This window comes from Pelophylax lessonae (genome assembly GCF_965119305.1).
Source record: "Pelophylax lessonae genome assembly, chromosome: 3".
NCBI lineage: Eukaryota > Metazoa > Chordata > Amphibia > Anura > Ranidae > Pelophylax > Pelophylax lessonae.
In genome coordinates, this window is record NC_138770.1 from 18,320,272 (window position 1) to 18,336,410 (window position 16,139).

A 16,139-nucleotide genomic window follows, 5' to 3' on the forward strand; every position below is an offset into this window, starting at 1 on the left:
CAAAAGTAAACAAATTCCAAAACCAAACTAAACGAATTCCATAATGATACAAAATTAGTAACATAACGAATCTATCTGAAACGAAACAAATGTTTCCATTCTGCACATGTCTCCTAAGCGCACCCAGCCCAGATATAGCAGTTGTGTTCCTGCCTCTGGGATCCGGGTCGCCCTGCAGATGCATCGATTGCCCTGTGGAAGAGGTCTGGGACACATGAGTATACAAAACAAGAAAAATGGCCCGTGGGACTTTATATGAGGTGCGTGCTCAGTGGCTGAAAATAATGACATGCACAATATATGAATAAAACCACATAACATTTTATTACATTGTAAACAAACATGGCAATGTATATGCTCAAAAACACATAAAATAGCTCAAAGGCTCAAATATGAATGGCATATGACATGAATGATATGTAAACAAATTTTGATATGCATCTTGGTGTATCCTCTTGATGATAAATACCATAATTGATACTATGAGATAGTAGAATATACATTGTGGTCTGACGCGTTTCGGGAGAATCTGTCAGATCTGTCAGATCCGTATATACCCGCCACATGACGCTAGGGTCCCTCTTTTGCTGCAAGCCATGGAGATACCTGACAGGTGAGCCACCGGACCCATTTTTCCCCACTATTCCTCTCACGGCTTCTTCCTCTCCCTCACCCATTCCACACAGCTGAGCACTTCACTCATACTCCTCACATCACCTCACCCCCGTCATTACACATCACTACCTTACCCACTGCCATCACCTTTCGGCTAGGGCATCCCCTCTCTCCCCCCTTCTCTTCCCATCCCTCCTTTCCTTTCCATCCCCCCAAGGCCCCTTCCTTCCCTCCCCCCTTCCCCTTCTCCTTTCCCCATTCCTTCCCCCCCTTTTCTTTTTCCCTTTCCTCCCTTCCCCTCTCTCTCCCCCCTCATTTCCCATTTCCCCCCCTCCTCCCCCCTTTTTTCCTTCCCTTTTTCCCCATTCCTCCCCCCTTTCCCTCATTCCTGCCTTCCTCCCTCTTCCTTTCCCCTTCCCCCTCCCTCCCCCATATGCCTCCACTTTTCTTCTCCTACCCCCACTTGGCCACCCCCCCCCCCCTCACACATTCACCACACTAGCCCTTCCTACCTGATACAAAATCACATATGTTATTTTCACTTTTGGTAGCCCATATGCTACACTTTGATTATTTTGTTACTTATTTATACACAACAGATATGGAAGGTCCCCCATCACATACACACTTGCCTGCCATGGACCCCCCTCTCTGGCTGCGGTCACATTGGGACCCTTCAGCTCCCGGGTTAGACGAGACGCACCGCTGCCATGCAAGAGTGCATTTTTGCTATTTGAGCTCCGTTGACTTGTGAGTATACAGTACTCCCTTGAGCTCCCATGTTTTGGTTGAATTCTTTCATTCAAATTCTATCCCTACTGCAGACTCTAATATATGATTATTTTCTATAGAGATACCTTGAACGCATTGGTCTCTGAGGAAGGGAGATGTTTCTCCCGAAACGCGTCAGACCACAATGTATATTCTACTATCTCATAGTATCAATTATGGTATTTATCATCAAGAGGATACACCAAGATGCATATCAAAATGTGTTTACATATCATTCATGTCATATGCCATTCATATTTGAGCCTTTGAGCTATTTTATGTGTTTTTGAGCATATACATTGCCATGTTTGTTTACAATGTAATAAAATGTTATGTGGTTTTATTCATATATTGTGCATGTCATTATTTTCAGCCACTGAGCACGCACCTCATATAAAGTCCCACGGGCCATTTTTCTTGTTTTGTATACATATTTTGGGATGGAGGAGTGATCTGGCAGAAACCAGACCATTACCCTTTTTGGGACACATGAGTATGTTTGGCTTGAGGTCAGCAGAAGGGAGCAGAAGCCATGCGGGATGCTAGGGAGTAACATGTAGAAATGTGAAGCCGCACACATATGAATGAAATCAAAAGCGGTATCTTTATTCTTCAAAATCATCCAGGACAAACAGACAGTGTGAGGAACAGAATATGTCCAAGGTAGACGCGTTTCACGGCACGAACTGCCCCTTACTCATTACCACGTGGTAATGAGTAAGCGGCCGTTCGTGCCGTGAAACGCGTCTACCTTGGACATATTCTGTTCCTCACACTGTCTGTTTGTCCTGGATGATTTTGAAGAATAAAGATACCGCTTTTGATTTCATTCATCTGTGTGCGGCTTCACATTTCTACATGTATCTTTCCGGACGGCGGATCTAGCCAGCACCAGATTGGACACACACCTGAGCGGCATTTCCCAATCCCCTTCCCCCTACACATGGCTTGCTAGGGAGTAACCAAAAGGAAAACATATGGAGAGGACTCTGCTCTCTGGGTGATCGTTGTGCATTGCAGCATTTTATTAAAGTTTGGTGCAGTCGCCTACCTTTGTCTTCTTTTCTGTCCTGAGGAGCAGGGGCGGCCCGTCCATTGGGGGTGCAGGGGCGCTGCCCCCCCCCCCCATCCATGCGCTCAGCCCCCTAATCTACATGCAGGGCACTGAACGCATGGATTCCAATAGGAGATTTTCTTTTTTCTGAAGCATGTGAGTAAAGCCAGAGGCTCTAATATGTTTCAAAAAAGGGTGGGCTCTGGGCACAGAGCACTGCGCCCTGAGCCCACCCAGTTGTGTGACAATAGCGAATGAATATTCCCTATTGTCACACTGACTCTCCTCCCAGCCAATCAGGAAGAGGCATCGTATTCCTCTTCTCTTAAGGAACCTCAGACTGTGAGGGACGGTGCCGGACCATCATATTCCTCTTATCCTGAGGAACCTCAGACTGTGAGGGACAGTGCCGGACCATCGTATTCCTCTTATCCTGAGGAACCTTAGACTGTGAGGGACGGTGCCATCCTTCCAACAGATAAGAGGTTCTCCTGTACTGAGTGCGGGAAGTGTTTCCGTTTTAAATACAATTTTAATGTGCATAAAAGATCTCACACCGGTGAGAAGCCGTATTCCTGTCCTGAGTGTAAGAAATGTTTTCTACAGAAGTCCAATCTTTCCACACATCAGAGATTTTACACAGGGGGAAAGCCGTATTCCTGTCTTGAGTGCGGGAAATGTTTTTCACGTAAGTCATATCTTTTCACACATCAGAGATTGCACACGGGGGAGAAGCCGTATTCCTGTCTTGAGTGCGGGAAATGTTTTTCAGAGAAGTCCACTCTTTCCAAACATCAGAGATTGCACACTGGTGAGAAGCGGTATTCTTGTTCTGAGTGCGGGAAAGGTTTTTCACGCAAGTCATATCTTTCCACACATCAGATATTGCACACGGGTGAGAAGCCGTATTCCTGTCCTGAGTGAGGGAATTGTTCGTCAGTAAAGTCTGATCACCAAAGACATGGATGAAGTGTTGTCCCGTGTTGGTCATCGATTCAGGAGAAAAATAAAAATGGAGTCCTTACCTTTCATTGGCTGAGTACATTTTGTGCGGGAAGATTTCACAAACACTTACAGATTTGGTTGTTATAAATGTGTTGATGAAATGTGACCCGCATTCCCCCAGTCATGGCGAATTGGAATTTCCTATAATGCTCAGTTCCATCTTGTGGACTTATCCTGACCTGCCAGTCTTCATGCCGGGATAAAGGGTCTGGTATGGATTTTGGGGGAGAACCCACACTGGTTTGTTTTTTTTGTTTTTTTTACAGTTTGGTCCCCCAAAGGGTCTGGCTTGGACGGGGGGGTGGGGTCAGGAACCACACTTTTTTTTTTTCTATTTCCAGGCAATGCCGGCATTTTTTTCTTTACATTCCTCTGTCAGTGGGGAAGCCTGCTGACAATTGATGATTCATGGTTGGTAAGGATGCGGTTGGCTGGCTTCCCGGCTTGCTGCTTAACAGCCAGCTATTTCTTCACACAGAATTTGCATCGATCGATCGCTTTTTTTAACTGATCTGAGTTTGAATCGTTCTGAAAAGTTGGAATTCGTTTGTAATGAATTTCGTTGAAATCTGTTAAAATTATTTTTGTTTATTGATTTTCTATTTCATTTGGAGATTTGGAAACATCTAAATCTAGGAATAACCAAAAATGTGTCCGAATTTGTATGTCAAAAATTGTGTGTGTGTGTGTTTTTTTTTTTTTGTTTCATAAGAGTTTATAGATGTAGCACCTTCCTGGACAGATGATAGATAGCAGATGTGGTTTTGGCTTTTTCTGCTTAACAGGAAGGCAGCAGGTAAAAGCATTGGAACTCTCTGCTTATCAGGGAGTGGAATCTGCTAGTCAGGTCTGTTGCATGTGTTTATGTGTGATTCATGTGGGCTGAGAGAGTGTCCCCACTGTGTCAAATGGAGAGGCACATTGGACAGTGGAGGAAGCCCAGCCACTGACACACAGGCTTTCATACCGTCCCATGGGTTTGGCACACAGAGTGGTGCATCATGGGATGGGGTATAAAAGCCATGAGCACATGTGGCAGGAGGTCTTTGGGCGGGAAGTCAGGTCCCAGAAGGAGGGTGACGGCTGTTTTTCCTTCTGTAGCTGTGGATGGTGGTCACAGGCAGTCGGCCTGGTGAGCCAGGGTGTAGAGCTGAACCAGAGGTCCGGGGGAAGCTGACTGGTGGAGTTGGAGACAACGGAGACTCTGGAAAAACAGTGTCCGTGAGTACAGAGGAACTTGTTCATGGGTCTGCCCAGGAAGGGGACCACTCCAGGGATAGTCAGTGGATGGGTGTCAGCACACACCCTGAAGATACATGACAAGTGTAGCACTGCCCCCGTAGGAGCTGCTGAAACGGGTTCCCCTGGGTTACTATAAGCAACTGGTGGTGGTAACTTATGCCCCGTACACACGTGCAGATTATCTGAAGACTTTTGTCTGCCGACTTACCTTTTCTATGTAGTGCAAGGGCCTGCCGGATTGCATACAAATTGAAAGTGTTTAGGTTTGACCATATTATATGGTTTTGGTAAGTCTGCAGACAAAAGTCTGCAGATAATCTGCACGTGTGTATGGGGCATTAGTACTTACAGTTTTAAGTTCAGACAAGGATCAGTCCATGAAAGTTGGTTTTTGTGTTTTATTTCAATTAGAATGGGAGAAGGGATGAGTGGGATACTCCAACTATGAACTATGCACAATTGCTGAGGACACTAACTGTAAAGAGTGCGCAAAAGGCCACTGCTTCACCCTGCTACTGAAGTGAAGATCTAAAGGGTGAACTATTTCTTATGTACTCTTCAGGGTATAACTTGGCACCCCCTTCTCACTTGCTGTGTGTGCTAGCTTCTGACCATTGACCTCACTGGAGTGGTCCCCTTCCTAGGCAGACCCCTGGCAAGCTCCCGGGTACTCATGGACACTGTTTTTCCTCCGGTCACTCTGTCTTTTGCTCCACTGTCAGTATCCTGGACCTCTTAGCTCAGCACCACACTCTGGCCCACCAGGCCGACTGCTTGTGACCACCTTCCTTGCTGACAGGAGGAGAGACAGCCGTCGCTCTCCTCCTGGGACCTGGCTACCCGCCCAAAGACCTCCTGTTACATATGTCCCCGGCTTTTATGACCTATCACACGATGCACGGCTGTTGTGCCCTCCCACTGGGACAGCCACAAAAGCCTGTGTGTCACTAGCTGGGTTTCCTCCACTGTCCAACAGGCTCCCCTATTGGATACAGTGGGGACACTCCCTCAGACCAAGTGAATCACACATGGACACATGTAACAGGCAAAACTACTCATCAGGCTCCCCTGATAAGCAGATGGAGCAGCCCAAATGCTTTTTCCTAGCACCTATCTAGGAGGGTTTTACACAAGCAGGAACATTTATTCTATCTTCACTTCAGTGCCAGGGTGAAGCAGCGGCCAGTGGGTACCCCCAATTTATTGAGGCAGATATGGCCGCCATGGACGTTCCCCATCCTAATGGATCAGTGTCCTTGCATTCTGATGGTGAAGAGGACCACCAATTTCCATAGCAACTATGTTTATTTTTTTGTCCCTTGACTACCCATAGTGCATTTCTGCCCACCCATTTCCTGTGTGTTTTGTTCAGTGCCTGTTGTAAACTTGCAGTTATCACTGTTGTACCATTTTATAATTTTTACCATGTTTACTTTGTAGTTACATTTCTGTAGATATTATTCCATTATTAAATTTCTTAATAACATAACAAAGAGCCAACACCTCTGTCCAATTATATAGGATTTATTTTTATGTTTGCTTTATGTAAACAAGTATCAAACTTGGTAACCAAAGAAAGAAAGAAGACCTTAGGTCTTCAAAATACAAAACTCTGATGCTTGCATGTAAAAAAAAAAAAAAGGGTTTTCAGTTTCAAGTATATGTAGCACTGCCCCCTAGAGGACTGCTGAGAATTGCACTTTCTGGATTCCCCTGGGTTACCTGTAGCAACAGTCTATGGAAACATATAACTTTAGATGGTTGGCCCAGACAATGAACAATCCAGGGGATTTGGTTTTTGTGTTTTATTTAGAACTGGGGTGGGAGAAGGCATGAGTGGGATACTCCGACTATGAACTATGCACAAATCTGAGGACAACTAGCTGTAGTGTGCGGCAAGGCCACTGCTTCACCTTGCCACTGAAGTGAAGATAAAGAATATGATTCTGTTATAGTTTCTCTTCAGGGTCCGAACTTGGCACCCCTTTCTCACTTGCTGTGTGTGCTGGCTCCTGTTCACTGACTCTCCACTGGAGTGGTCCCCTTCCTGGGCAGACCCCCGGCAAGCTTCCCGGTACTCATGGACACTGTTTTTCCCAAGGTTGCTCTGCCCTCAACTCCGCTTGTCAGCATCCACTGGACCTCCTGGCTCAGCACCACACTTCTGTCTCACAAGACCGACCGCCTGTGACCACCTTCCATACAGACAGGAGGAGAGACAGCTGTCGCCCTCCTCCTGGGACCTGGCTTCCCGCCCAAAGACACCCTGTCACATGTGCCCTTGGCTTTTATAACATATCCCAGGATTCACCACTGCTTGTGCCAGCCCACTGGGATAGTCATCTGTGTCACTGGCTGGGTTTCCTCCACTGTCCAGCAGGCTCCCCTATTGGATACAGTGTGGACACTCCCTCAGACCAGATAAATCACACATGGACACATGCAACAGGCAGAACTACAGAACCGGCTGATAAGCAGATGGAGCAGACTATGGTTTACCTGCTACTCCCCTGTTAAACAGGCAGAGCAAACTATCCTCTCTTCCTAGCACCTATCTAGGAGGGTTCTACATCTACAACATTTTGTTTGACTCCATATTGCAGGTGTGATATCATGAGTCGCAATAAACCCCTTGCATAAATCACAACTGTACTACTGTGTAGTATTGTGTATACAGTGGCCACGAATATTTCTATAACAAAAAAAATTGGGTTCTGAAACGCACAAACTTCAAAGTGTGCCCAACCTCCATCTGAGACATGCCCCCGTATAAGATGCATCATTAAATTGTGTGGTGTGATTTTGTGTTGGTAACCTCTCCTTCATCTCCTCCACTTCATTTCCAAAAATAAAAAAATGGATTTGGTTTGGCAAGATTTATCAGGATCTGTAAAAAGCATACTGGCATTCATCTTACCTGGACACATTCTGGTTTAGCAGGCTGTGTGCAGACAAGAAGGCTGGAGCTGAGGGCATAAAGGAGGGATTGAGAAGGTAAAATTGAAGCAGTTTGACCATGCAACGATAGAAAACCTGTCTTTAGTGAGGATAGGATACATAAGAATCAGCAGGAGTTTGGATATATCTGATTACAGCAGAGGTATCAGTCTGATTAAACCACAATATAAAAATAAAATAGCCATAGAAATAACAAATTAGAAGCTGTCAACAAAACTACAAACTTTCATAAAGCGAGTAAGGAGAATGCAGAGAAGAATGGCTTGGTTCCCTGTCCACATCTATGGATGATTCAGATTGGGAAGATAAAGAGGAGGGTGGAGGACAGGGGTTTGGCTGCTCATGCATTCTTTGTAAGGCTGGCCATACACTATACAATTTTCTTGTTCAACTTTCCTTTAGATTTACCAAAACCATGTAATATAGGGTCAAACCTAAACACTTTCAATTTGTATGCAGTCAGGCAGGCCCTTGCACTACGTAGTTTAAGGTAAATCTAAAGGAATTGGATATGGAAAGGTTGGGAGACAAGGATTTCGGGCACTAAATTTTCATAAAATTGCTTTTTATTAAACAAACACTTTAAAAACATCTAGTGATACAAGCAGATGAGAAAAATCTACATTGAACATGAGACCAGAAAACGGTCGACAGTATCAGATATAATCTTGCATGAGGTACTAGACCTTCATATAGTATGGGAACAGTTGTGTACAGAACAAGTTGTATTATGCATACATCCAATGTGATATACTTCAAAGCAGACAGAGCCTGCCGGCGGACACCTCGATGCTCAGGGTGCCAGTCAGCAGGGTCGGCTGAAGTTTACAGTAAATACATGGTATACATTACTCATGACAGTTTGCTCAACATGTTTCGCCTTCTCGGTGAAAGCTTCGTCTGGAGCTTAATAATTGTTTTGTCTGTGTAAAAACATAAGTAATTTTAAGGAGACAGAATGTATTGTTTACTACATATTCCATAAATGAGAATAATGCATTTTATATGTGATATACAATGTCAATGTAAAAGAAAAGGTATTTCACACATATGATATTACTGTTCTAGCCATCAGGGGGGGGGGGGGGGGGGGGGCCCGGTGGGGAGGCAAGAGGACAGCCATTGGGACACATGTGGGGACACACACCGTATGAAATAGATAACACTATTTTTTAGTCATCAGTATATATAAATGATAAAGAAAACATATCTGTATAGGATATGAACATACCTGTACAGTGTATATTCTGAACTTTTTTGGTACTGTAACGAGGAGGACTAAAAGACGGTCACTGAGCTCATAAATGGGGGAGCCGATGTTCACAAGGAGTATAAATACAAACGCTCCTGTGTGTTTGTATCTGGGTTGTTCTACCCAATGGGGAAGATTTTTCCCCTACCTTTCGCGCCAACTGTGACACTCGTGGATTGGTGTATCTCATGCACTGTACATGTGGTATGTTCTATGTTGGGAAAACAATTAGAGAGCTCCGTCAGAGGATAAATGACCATATATACATATCAGAGGGAGGAAAGATGGTCACGCCCGTGAGCAGGCACCTAGACCTCTACCACAGATTCAACCCAAAAAAAGCACGCTTTTATGTCCTGGATGTGATCCCCCAGGACCCACGAGGGGGCAACTGGGACAAAAGAATTCTCCAGAGGGAAACCATTTGGATCGAACGTCTCAATGCTACCGTTAGACCGGGTTTGAATGAAACCCAATCTTATAAATCATTTTTATAAATCATGCATTTCTTAATGATTTAAGATAAAACTTTTTTCCGCCTTCGTTATTGTTTGTTATCTGTGGAGGGTAGGACGGGTGTCGGCTTGCTTGGCGTGACCATCTTTCCACCCCCTGTTTCCTTCCCCCCCCCCCTCCCTTCGTGTCTTTTACCCCTAATTGTCCTTTACTAATCATTAGAAGAATTGTTATCGCATCATATGAAACCCAATGAATGTCCATGTGCTGACTCTATGCCTCTTCGATATTTGTGGGATTGTGTTCTGGAGAATCATAATTTCCAAACTCAGCTCTTCATATGTTCAAAAGCTACTGAGGGTAGTGTCTTCAATTTTTGGGCCTAACGGCTCTAGTCCTTCCATTTTTTAAGCACCAAATTGCCTGGGTGCTAGATACACCATTATTATTATTTTTCTTTTTTTTTCCCTTATTAACATATTCTGTTTATCCCTTTTTCTCTTTTCTCTTTTTTTCAGAATATAATACATTATTATATTCTTGGTTCTTCTTGTTCTTATCACTCTTTGTTAACTATTGATGTATATATTTTTTTTCTGTAATTATTATTCAGATCAATGTATTTCTGTTATTATGTGTTTGCAGATGCTTTGTATCTAAGTGTGCCATGCTAGTAACCTCCGGGGGCGCTGTGGGACGCTAGAGTTTTTAGCCAATCCGGTGATATATGTGCGGCCTGGTAAGCCACAGTGGACTTCCGCTCCCAGGAGCATCATTTCCTGTGGCACCAGATCAGACTTTCTGGAGCCTGTCAGCTCTGAGAGTCTGACCTACCCTCTCGGAGTGTTACGAGTGGCCGCAGCGGAGTCACTTCCGCCTACGCCGCATCGTCATATCCGGGGGGGGTGGCCGGGGTGGCGACGTCGTTCTGACGAACCGCCCGGGACCCACGCCATAAAAGGGCGCCATACAAGCGTCCAAGTATGGCGGCGGTTCCCCATCCGGGGAGGACATCTATGACGGAATTTGGCTCAACAGGGTAAGCCGACAAACTTATATCTTTGCTACATCTTGGATTATGCACACCATTTTACTTACATCTTTAATCCTTTCTCAATTCAACAGTGTCTGCCACTTACAAGGCAGGTCTAATTTATCCCTATCTTAACAAAGTATTCTGCAGGATCGGTGAGCATGTTTAATTATTGGTGAGCCCCCAATACACTCGTATGTAACTATTGGTGATTTCTAAACTGTCTTGAAACATGCATGGACTGCCACCGCTGGGCTCATTGAGAGAAATGCGGTACTAAAAGCAATCTTTCTAATCCATTATACACTCAAGGCCGAATAATGTTGCACCTCACATGAGGGAATCAAGTATCCTATGTTTTTGCTTGTATGGAGACTTAGGACCATACAAGCGACTTATACCTAGGCAATTACTCTTTTGGAACTCTTCTCATAAAAACCTCTAATTATTGCGGTATATGATGACATAAAGTAGAAGCTCCCTCCCCGTGATTGGTATATGTCCATGCATCTTTCTCCAATGGGTTTCTTCCTTTTTTTATATACAAACAACTCTATCCTCACCTATCTGTGTATCAACATGCACCGGGTGTGGCTATTTTCTACCGATAATGGTTTGACATATTATAACTAGCGCACTTTCTATATCCAACCCAGATACAAACACACAGGAGCGTTTGTATTTATACTCCTTGTGAACATCGGCTCCCCCATTTATGAGCTCAGTGACCGTCTTTTAGTCCTCCTCGTTACAGTACCAAAAAAGTTCAGAATATACACTGTACAGGTATGTTCATATCCTATACAGATATGTTTTCTTTATCATTTATATATACTGATGCCTAAAAAATAGTGTTATCTATTTCATACGGTGTGTGTCCCCACATGTGTCCCAATGGCTGTCCTCTTGCCTCCCCACCGGGCCCCCCCCCCCCCCCTGATGGCTAGAACAGTAATATCATATGTGTGAAATACCTTTTCTTTTACATTGACATTGTATATCACATATAAAATGCATTATTCTCATTTATGGAATATGTAGTAAACAATACATTCTGTCTCCTTAAAATTACTTATGTTTTTACACAGACAAAACAATTATTAAGCTCCAGACGAAGCTTTCACCGAGAAGGCGAAACATGTTGAGCAAACTGTCATGAGTAATGTATACCATGTATTTACTGTAAACTTCAGCCGACCCTGCTGACTGGCACCCTGAGCATCGAGGTGTCCGCCGGCAGCCTCTGTCTGCTTTGAAGTATATCACATTGGATGTATGCATAATACAACTTGTTCTGTACACAACTGTTCCCATACTATATGAAGGTCTAGTACCTCATGCAAGATTATATCTGATACTGTCGACCGTTTTCTGGTCTCATGTTCAATGTAGATTTTTCTCATCTGCTTGTATCACTAGATGTTTTTAAAGTGTTTGTTTAATAAAAAGCAATTTTATGAAAATTTAGTGCCCGAAATCCTTGTCTCCCAACCTTTCCATATCCAATGATTTAAATGTAGGATAGGGGCCTCTTCAGATGATATATATAATGACCCAGACTGCTGCTGTCTGGTGAGTCATGTGTTTTTGTAAATCTAAAGGAAATTGAATAAGAAAATTGTATAGTGTATGGCCAGCCTTAGTCTAGGAAATGGGCGTTGCTCTTTGCAAGCAGAAACGATATACATAACATATGCATATATATCACCCTTGTCCTCAGTACGCTTATCAAGAGGGACCTCCCTTATTACAGACAGTAACATTCTGCAAAACATCACATCAGGGTCCGCGATCCTGAGGAATTCATCATCATTTTTTGAGGTAGAGGCTTGGGAATGGTTTCTCATTTCTTCAATCAAAATATTCTTCAACAGGGGGCTCTTGCTGAGTACGGCGTGTTCGACGGGTGGTGGAACCTGACCGGGTTCTCCTATCAATATTTGCCTGTAAGTACAATGAGAATACAGATAAGCTTTTCTATATAATATGTCCCTGCACTAACACCATCTGCCATTTTTTAAAGGTGTCAACAATAAGTGGTTTGTAGATGGATGTTGTGATATGACAATATGTGACACTTTGAAAGAAACATACCACAGGTGCTTGAGTGGGTGGTTGACTTTTATCCATAGAAACTGGTTCTGCATTTGTCTCTTGCTTTGCTTCAGCTTCACTTCCATTGTCTGACTAAATACTTCCACGCCTTGCGCTTGTGGGAATGCTTGAGATGGTTCTAGTTAAAAATAATAGCATTCAAATATTTTTAAAAAAACAGACACTTTTTGCAGCTTCTTGGATTTAAAAAAATGACAAATTAAACTTATGGTCGCATTACAGTGGTGCCCCTCAAAAAGGACAAAGCATGGGGGTTAGGCCTACGATGCGTTGAAGGTGCTCCACTTCTCTCGGCAGACCTCTCTTCATTGAGTTCCTTCTTGTAGCGGTCACGTAGGGACCTCCATCTTATACCAATCTCCTTTCCTGAAATATATTCCATTGAAAATAAAAATTGAACAGATGACAAACATAATGGATGGAGCACAAATAATTGACCAAAAGCAAACTATTTACCCTAGGAAACTGAATTTGCTATTTTTAAGGTATGGTTGCTATAGGCAACTGATCCCATGTATGTATACCCCTGCACATCCATCAATGTACTCACCTCAGTTCTCCTGTTCAATTGCAAACATGTTTTCCCAGTTTGAAGTCAGAAATCGGCACACTTACTCCCATTTCAACCTCTTCAAGACTTTGTCAGAGTATCCTGGGCATTCAGGGTCCCAAATCTCTGGCCAGTCGTGCACCAAGACTATTATGGCCTCCAGAGAGATATCACGGACCGCCATTGCATCTCTATACACTCCCTTCTTCAACTTCCTGTGTCATTCCCAGGTATACCTTGTAAAATTCTGATGTGCTTCCTGTTGTTCTTTCTTTTGCCGGTGCTAGCCACAGTTGAAAAAGTGCACTGTGATTACCAACGATTATGTTCGGATAGCTGCGATAAAATCGGTCCTGAACGAAGTAAAATCTATTTTTTCTAAACTTACAAAATCGTATGAAATGAAACCGCTGCTAAACGTTGTGTGTGAATAGGGTCATAGGAAAGCATTGTCTCAGTTTAGCTGCGGTAGATAACTTCATCTATCCTACGCTAAAAGCTGATATCTAACCATTCGTGTGAAAGGGGCCTTGCAGGTGGAAAGAGTACTCTTCTTCCTCAATCCTCTAAGGGCAAGGCGCCACGCCATAGACGGACGCCTTTCTTCACTGCTCACAGGCGACTTTTGTACCTCCAGATCGCAAAAAAAAGGAAAGCCGTCCAGGTCTTCTGGGGGTTCCAAGAAGCCATGATCAGGTATATCAAAGACCAGCCAGTCCAGATCTGCAGACGAATCCTCGTCTGCATGAAGGGGTGCCCTCACCCGCATTTTGGGGTGGGGGGGGCTTATTTCCGGAACCATGAACTTCCTTGATTCAGGACAAATGGGTTCACAAACTGATCTGATCAGGGTACAAGATCAAATTCCGGTCTCGACCATCGGACAGGTCTTTACCGTCCATTCTTCATCTCTCTCCAGACCGGTTAAGGGATCTACGAGTGGCGGTAAAAGATCGCACAAGGAGTGATTGTACTGGTTCCCTCTCAGGAATGCTTTCAAGGGTTTTATTTAAACCTGTTTACTGTGCCCAGAAAAGAGGGCAAGGTGCGTCCAATGCTGGATCTTAAGGCACTGAACCGCTTTGTGCGGGTACAGAAGTTATGGATGGAATCCATCTACACGGTAGTGGCGTCCTTACACCAGGGAGACTTCTTGGCCTCCATAGATATCAAGGACGCATATATACACATCCCTATCTTCGCTGGGTATCAGAAGTTTTTTTCGCTTTGCCGAAGCAGAGGAGCATTATCAATTTGTGGCGTTACCCTTTGGTCTCGCCTCCGCTCCAGGGTTTTGACCAAGGTACTGGCCGCGGTGTTAGCATTACTGCGCCAACGGGGGATTGTGGTACTGGGGTATCTGTACGATCTCCTATTGAGAGTGGACTCTCATTCAGCCCTGTTGGGCGATCTGTCGATCACTGTCAGAACCCTGCAAGAGTTTGGTCGGAATATCCATTTCAAGAAATACGCCCTGATACCTCCCTTTAGACTGGATTATCTGGGCCTGACTCTGGATTCCACTTTGGCGAGGGTCTTTCTTCCCTTGGACAAGCTGCAAAAGTTGTAGGGGGCGATTCAGTTGCTGTTGGCAAACAATCTGTCCTCTCCGCGGACTTGCATGCGGGTCTTGGGTCTGATGATATCAACCTTTGAGGCGATTCCATTTGCTCAGTTCCACGTGAGACCTTTACAAAGGCAGATTCTTGTCAAATAGAACAAGGACCCGAAGTCCTTGAACAATTTGATTTGGTTGAGCCACAACACAAAGTCTGCTCTGTTGTGGTGGCTTCAGTCACCAGCACTATGCCAGGGAAAGTCTTTCCTGCCGTTGTTTTAAACGATGGTGACCATGGACGCCAGCCTGTCAGGCTGGGGTGGGGTGCTGAGAAAGCTTTGTGCCCAGGGAACCTGGACAGTGGAAGAGTCCAAACTACCAATCGATGTTTCGTAGCTCAGAGCAATAAAGCTTTGTCTGAGCCAATGGACGAATTGTCTGCGAGATTGTCTGGTTCGGATTCAATTGGACAATGCCACGACTGTGGCTTACATCAATCATCAGGGGGACAACAAGAGTGTATTGATGGCCAGGGAGGTGGCTGAGATTCTGACTTGGGTGGAAAAGTTTGTTCCAGCCCTCTCTGCTGTGCACATCCCAGGTGTGGAGAACTGCAGGCAGATTACCTGAGTCGTCAGGTGTTGGATCAAGGGGAATGGTCTCTGCACACGGAGGGGTTTCATCTCCTGTGTGTCAGGTGGGGGACACTCAAGTTTGATCTGTTTGCTTCTCGTCTCAACAAAAAGTTTCAGAGGTTCATAGCCAGGTCTCGGGATCCTCTGGCCAATGCCACAGACGCACTAGTGGCTCCTTTGTGTCAGTATCGGCTGATTTTTGCCTTTCCTCCGCTGAAACTCCTGCTGAGGCTTCTACGCAGGATAGAGGTGGAAGGGATTCTGGTAATTTTGGTGGCCCCAGACTGGCCTCGCTGGTCTTGGTATGCAGACCTGGTAAGGTTGGTTGCCAGTGCTCCTTGGAGACTATCTCTCAGGGAAGATCTGCTGTCTCAAGGGCCTATCTTCCATCCTGCTTTACAGTTTCTGGCTTTAACGGCATGGCTTTCGGACTCTGTGACTCCTACGCTATTGAAGGCCAGGAAGTCAACTTCCAGGAAGATATATCATCGTACGTGGAAATCGTACATTTCATGGTGTGAATCGCTGAAGGTGCATCCTTGCTTGTTTTCAATAGCTAGGGTTTTGGCCTTTCTGCAAAAAGGGGTTGAACAGTGGTTGGCTTTGGACACTATCAAATGCCAAGTTCCGGCTTTGGCTATATATTTCCAATGCCCGTTAGTTACACATGCCTTGATTTGCACTCTCATTCAGGGAGTGTGCCATATGGCTCCTCCGAGACAATCCCCGCTACCTCCGTGGGATCTGAATTTGGTATTATCTGTTCTTCAAAAGCCTCCTTTTGAGAACATTCGGGAGATTTCTCTGCTTTTATTGTCTCAGAAGGTTGCCTTTTTGTTGGCTATTACTTTTGCCCGCAGAGTATCAGAATTGGCAACATTGTTTTACTGCTCAC

At 44.6% G+C, this 16,139-nt stretch overlaps 2 protein-coding genes across 2 annotated transcripts in view; both read left to right on the forward strand.

The window, feature by feature from the left end:
• The window catches only part of LOC309548786 (uncharacterized protein), a gene marked incomplete at its 3' end in the record, with an annotated part of 145,338 nt that extends 135,405 nt beyond the window's left edge, over positions 1–9,933 (forward strand). Inside the window, exons 12-13 of the mRNA XM_082248730.1 lie at positions 3,008–3,128; positions 9,872–9,933. Of these exons, the coding sequence (XP_082104856.1) occupies positions 3,008–3,128; positions 9,872–9,933 (183 nt within the window). The remainder of the gene's footprint in view (positions 1–3,007; positions 3,129–9,871) is intronic.
• The window catches only part of LOC309550239 (uncharacterized protein), a gene marked incomplete at both ends in the record, with an annotated part of 1,760,330 nt that overhangs the window by 295,396 nt on the left and 1,448,795 nt on the right, over positions 1–16,139 (forward strand).